This window comes from Eurosta solidaginis, chromosome 1, assembly GCF_040869045.1.
Source record: "Eurosta solidaginis isolate ZX-2024a chromosome 1, ASM4086904v1, whole genome shotgun sequence".
Classification (NCBI taxonomy): domain Eukaryota; kingdom Metazoa; phylum Arthropoda; class Insecta; order Diptera; family Tephritidae; genus Eurosta; species Eurosta solidaginis.
In genome coordinates, this window is record NC_090319.1 from 28,353,276 (window position 1) to 28,359,682 (window position 6,407).

The 6,407-nt window shown below is 38.3% G+C and overlaps 1 protein-coding gene across 2 annotated transcripts in view; it reads left to right on the forward strand.

Moving 5' to 3' along the window:
• LOC137250574 (calponin homology domain-containing protein DDB_G0272472) overlaps positions 1–4,516 on the forward strand; it is an 86,933-nt gene extending 82,417 nt beyond the window's left edge. For both annotated transcript variants that reach the window (XM_067783653.1, XM_067783644.1), the window contains 3 exons: positions 1,430–1,687; positions 1,758–1,949; positions 3,474–4,516. In XM_067783653.1, coding sequence (XP_067639754.1) covers positions 1,430–1,687; positions 1,758–1,949; positions 3,474–3,548 — 525 coding nt within the window. In that variant the 3' untranslated portion in view covers positions 3,549–4,516. The remainder of the gene's footprint in view (positions 1–1,429; positions 1,688–1,757; positions 1,950–3,473) is intronic.
• Positions 4,517–6,407: the final 1,891 nt, after the last annotated feature.

Sequence of the window (6,407 nt, forward strand, 5' to 3'; positions counted from 1 at the left end):
TGAATTCGAATACTAGTATGTTTCTTTTGATTGATGTAAATGGATGCATCTGCACCGCCTCCGCTGCATCCAGCAGTGCCCCTGCCTTCACAGGTTCGTCTACCTTTTCGTTGCCCTCAATGTTCCTGTGATGTTTGCAAAGTTAGTTGTGGCATTAAGCAACCTCTTGCTGCTGCTGTCGGGCGAAGTTATGGGGGGAGTTAAGCGCCATGAGTGCTGTGTGACTATCTGAGAAAATGCATGCCTCGCACCTTCCCACCGATATACCAGCCGATTCTGAAATACGGACTGACAGCGATACAATCAGTTGCTCAGAGTATACACCAGCTCCCACGCCGCAGTCCAATGTAGACCCCCTGTGTAAACCTAAATTGCGTCTTTCCTGTGCATCCGTTCAGCGTCCCGTCACTTCTTAAGGGGAAATTTACTTATAACTCCTGTCAAAATACTGCCTATTGCTCTAACAGTCAGAATCACGAAGAAGTTTTCTATCAGAGCATTTACAGTTTCGGACAAATTCGAACTAAAGGCAGCCCCGCAGTACAGCTCCCAGTTAGTGCTGCTAGGACTGCTAAGGCAAAAACCCTCCACTCCAAAGGCTATTTCATCAGCTTTTAACATATCCATGAAACTGAGACACAAATTTGGATTATTATTTAAAGTACTTATCGAGCGCGATCTTTCTTAGTCCACTAGGACTCCGAATCAACAACACGATTAATCAACACCGAGCTTGGCTGCTGCGCCTTAATTATGAGCTCTAGATGCCCTTTGCGAAATATTCCATAATTAAGAATGTCTTTGGCGACATGCAGTGTAAATCGACTATAATCATAAAAAAGGAATTACTTAACTGCTAATCAATTATTCGACTAATCGAATAGTCGAGTAGCAACTTTTGCTGAGAACTGGTATTCGATTTCAACATAGCATGCAATCGAGTAACTGGCATTATTCGAGTACTGGCTGACAATATTCGAATACTGGTTTTATTAATTAAAAAATAAATGTTAAATGTTCACTTAATTCAATTTATTGTGATAACTAAAAAAATTCAACTGTTTGCTGCAACATAATATTCCGAAAGCGTAGCTAGGTATGGAATTTCTTTTCTAGGTCTGAGGGTGCCAAAGAAGAAGAATACAAACAAATTTGAGCTACACAACGTCTTTTCGAATCGCAGAACTCATTGAAGAGTTACAAGAAAACTATTCGAATAGTCGAATCTATCACTAATTGAATGCCATACAACTAGACGATTAGTGATAATCGATTATTTTACTAAAAAAAAAACTTTCTAATGGAATAATCGAATATTCGAATGATCGTTTATCAAGTGCTCTTATTGAAACCTCTTATTTGATAATAAAATCATTACCATATTTTAAATCCGTTTTAATGTATTTTTCATTTCTTCATCTTTTAACAGTCAAATACCTTAAACAATTCTGCTAATTCTGCCTCGGATACTCCGATTACCGCAATTAAAGCAGCAAAGGAAGGTCCACGCCGAATTCTTATAGTTGCGTCTAAATCTAAGGATTTACAAATTCGTGATGCATCATCGTATTTACTGTTGCGCACAATAACTTTACCCGATACTTTAAGCGCTTACACTATTTTGCTAGATGATGGAAGCATTTATTGTGGCACACAACGTAGAGATATAGTCAAATTGGATTTCATCGTAAGTAGATTCATTTTGTACAAAATAATTTTTTTGTTAACTATAATATACATAATTAAATCTTTTACAGACCGGTGAGCATGTATGTACATTAGCCTGTGGCATTGGTGCCTCAATATTACGTCAATATCAAAAGAAATATTTGTTGGTCGGCTCATATGATGGCAGTGTTTATGTAATTGATAAAGCGAAAGGACGACAAGTGGGACGCTATGTAGATTCCGATGAAAATATATTAACGCTAACAGTGATCGATAATAAGGTGGGTAAATTTTTTTTTTTCATATATGCTAAACAATGCGGAGTATTGAAGGAATTTGTCTTTAACCCGTCCGTTTGTCCGGTACCCTGTTTCGGTTGCAAGCCATTGTTTTTCTGGCCTCGGCGGCAACCAAGTTTTTTCGGCGGGGTACGAAATGTTCTATAAACATGCTCCCACTGCACTGGCTTGTCGAATAGTCGAAACTTACTTAACTAATTGGCGCTTAATCGTTTTATTGGTTAAAATAAATAAATGTAAGGCGCGATAACCTCCGAAGAAATTTTAGGCCGAGCTTCTCTTCCAATTTGCGTCGTGCTCCTCTTGATGTTTTCCTACAAATTGGCGGGGCGGGACCTACTTGTTTTATGCCGACTCCGAACGGCATCTGCAAGGCAGATGAGTTTTCACTGAGAGCTTTCCATGGCAGAAATACATCAGAGTGCTTGCCAAACACTGCCGAGGGGCGACCCCGCTTAGAAAAATTTTCTTCTAATTGAAAAAACTTGTTTTTAAAATTTTTAATTTTGCTTTGCCCGGGGCGTGAACCCAGGATCTTCAGTGTGGATGACGGGGCACGCTATGGCGGACGCCGTGGTTAAGTTCGGCCAATAGGGCGCGCCAGCCGCTTCTTCGTTGTTCTAACTCGCGCCAATTCGTAACACCGAGGGAATTTAAATCGCCAGCGTAGCCGGCTGTGTTTTTATTCGCTGGACTATGTTGATGTCTGCGTAAAACACGTAAAGCCCAACATTAACTCTTCTCTGTGCGAGTCATCGCCAACGTGTGGAGGTCCGTAAATCTTTCGAAGAACTCTTTTCTCGAACACTCCCAGATGCGCCTCATCTGATTTAGTCATCATGGTCTATGCTCCTGCAAACAGCAGGGGTACGATAAGTGACTTGTATAGCATGATTTTCGTTTGCCGAGAAAGGACTTTACTTTACAATTGCCTGCCTAGTAACATGTATTGGCAAGAGTGATTCTTCGTTGGATTTCAGCAGATGCTGTTGTTTGTGTTAATGCTGGTTCAAAAATAAACGAAGTCTTTTACTATTTCGAAATTGTGGCTGCCAACAGTGGCGTGGTTGCCAAGACGCAAATACGCTGACTGTTCTTCTCCATCAAACCCATCTTTCCGCTTCTTTTTCCAGTTTGAAGTAATTAGAACTTTCGGCGCTGTTGTTCAGCCCGATTATATTCAATGTCGTCAGCATACACCAGTAATGGCATGCTTTTATAGAGTATTGTTCCAGAGCGTTTAAGCTCGAAACCAGTCGAATGCAAACAACTAGCCGATTAGTGATACTGGATTATTTTACTAAACAACTTTTACTCGATTATCAAGAGCTCTAGTGATTACTTTAATCGCATCTCGACGTAGATGCACCTTAAGCTGAAAATATTTGAAACGAATTCCTTTTATAATTTTATGACGGATTCTTCCGAAATTCCCCATTGTACGCCGCATTTCCCTATTCATGTGCTTTTAATGAAATAATAATTTCTCGTTTTCTTCTTTTGCAGATAATTACAACATCTAAAGATAAAACTTTGCGTATAAATGAGTTGCCACACTATTTTGAGGCAAAACGTAAATAAAATAGTTTTTTGAAACGTATTTAAAAAAATAATAATTATATTTAAGTACGTATAATGAATAGTTAATTTAAGCTTAAACGGATGCCCTTATCGCATCGTTATACATTAGTAGTGGGATTATTTTCGAACAATATTCGAACAAACGAATAATACTATTCGTTTAAAATTATTCGAATAAAACTCATTATTCGAATAATAGGTTATTATTCGGTTACCTCTATTCGAGTACCGCTATACGAATAATGACTTGGCAAAAAAATACCTACATTAAACACGATCACCGTCTGTACATATAAGCTTATGTAAAACAAGGCAAGGCATTCGCATAGTAAGGTAAGGTATTCGAACATAAAGGTTATGTATTCGGATAGAATTGTTTGAATAACGAATACCTGTCGAATAAAAGCGTTTATTATTCGAGCAATTTTTATTCGAATAGTCCCACCCCTATTACTAATACATAAATGAATTCATTTAAACACGCATACATACATACATGCTTATGCTATACAAATGTTTGCATTTAATTTTATTATAATATATACTTATTTTAATTGTATAAAGAAAAACAACTTTTTTCAGCTACATACATACATGCACATTAGGGCGGGTCAAATTGTCCGAACTTGATATTTATTTTCATGTATTTTATTTGTGAAAGCTGCTATTCGGATTGGGATATAAAATTTTCTAACAAAATTAGGGAGGCTCGAAATTCATTTCAGACCTATGGTCCCATGGACAATATTACTCAGTATGACCCATAGATTCAGAAACTGGATGTGCACCTGAAGTTTTTTTCCCCCATACAATTTGACCCGCCCTAATGCACATATTGAAGATAGCTGAATCTTGATTAACTTTAAACTGAATTATATTTTCTAAGTCATGTTTTAGTCAGCAAAGCTGGGCAATAGTGACTTTTTTTTTAAATAAAGGAATCAATGTGTTAACTATAAAAAACAAAATTTGTGTGTTTACTGTTCTACAGAACTCTTTGGCGCGTAGGTGGTTTGTGGGGACACATCCATGCAGGAGATGATATGTCGGGATTGATGCTGGAAAAGTAAGGGTAAGAACGAAGTTGGGCCAGAGGGACTCTTGTCTCCCATCGTGGTCTGCAAGGATTATATAGTGTATATTGATGACGGGGTTCCCTCGGAGCGATCTACAAAGGTGTCTACCGATTTTGTGTGGATTGTGCTTAGGGCGTCTTTATGCTTATCTGGATCAAACGGCGAAGATGTTTTCTTATCCCTCTTTGAGATCAAGCAATTGCTTGCTGGGATGTCTTGGTTCGTGACAATCTTGCAAAAACTGTATGTTCAGCATTCCATTGTGCTCTTTAATGTTGTGGCAGTACTATGTACAGTATTTTAGCAGGCCTACAGCCTTTTCCAGTGCGTTTTTCAAGACCTGGCGACGAGAATGTGTAGCACATGAGCGGCCGGTCAACTGCTGAGTAAGTTGTTAGCAACGTTTCCTTATCTTTTCCCCAAAGTTCTGTGGGCAAGCGACTTCAGCAACTTGTTGCGGCTTTAGATGCGTACTTTAGATACAATTTCGGTGGCATGTGTCTTCAAGGTAAGAATGTTATCGAACGTCACCGTTACCACTAAGATCTTTAGAGGTGACTAACAGTCAGTAGTGTATTTCAAATGTAGCTGGTTATCAGCTTATCAGTATACAAAAAAATACACTGGCGGCAAACATTTTATGGCAGTTAATTTACTAACGAGTTGGCGTGAATACCCCATACATACATATCTCTCAAACTTTTTTTTAAGCTTGAAGCATAACAGATCCATGCGAAGGAAACGAATTTTCCCGTTTTTCGAAGTAAGCCTCCAAAGAATCATCATATATATTATTTCTAATTGCTGTTTTTATGTACGGGTCCCTTTTTCGCTCTTATTTGGAATCCAAATCTATAAATAAATTTTTGGTTGTAAAGATGGTGATTCGGGCTATTAGCGAGCTTTGATCAATTTTGGTCATAGTGCTTTTGTTTAGCTATATTTTATTAAAATAATTTGCTAAAAATAAAGGATTGTGAGCACACAAAGAAATCTATTTGTACTATGGCACTATTGTGAATATTTGCACTGCATTATCGACAGTTCCTCTCATACGCCAAATGGCGGCGCAATCTGTGAGCTGTGAGTTTTAATTGATTGATAGAACAGCTGATTTCTGTTGATATTTGATGAGACTTTTAGATTGGTTGCGCAAGATGCGCACGGGTACGGCTCGTAGATATTTATATTTCGAAGTGCGACGTTGGGCTCTACCAAAGAGATAGATGGAATATACTATTATTTGTTGTTTTAGGAAAATTTAAAAAATATAAATGTGGGCAAGGTCTTCCTACTTTTTTTTTTATTTTAACTGTATATTTGTTCCTCTACACGCTTTTATAGTACTTCTTAAGCGGCAATGCGGTAAATCTTCCAAAATATTAAAAGCGATAAATTACACAAAAAAGTTGGCTGATGTGGCAATTCGGCACATGCTTTCCCACGCATTTTCATAGACTGGACAGTGTCGGAATTGGTCCAGCGGTTTCCGGTTCGGTCCCAAACTAAAAAAAGTTTTTTTTGTTTTTTGAGGTAAGGGCTCTGGTTGCGGGTTCAGAATCACCGCTTCAACAGAATGCACATGCCGCATTTCCAGATTCAGCAACTTAAAACAAGAAACAAATTGGCGAATGTGGACACATGGGTTCCCATGCATTTGGATGCGCTGAATCTGAATCAGCGATCGAAAATTTCCCATCGTGTCCCAGTTATGCCCTAACCTGAAAGACGCTCAATCGTCAGTGATTTTTCGTTTTTTGAGGTTAGGGCCGTTAACAAATTC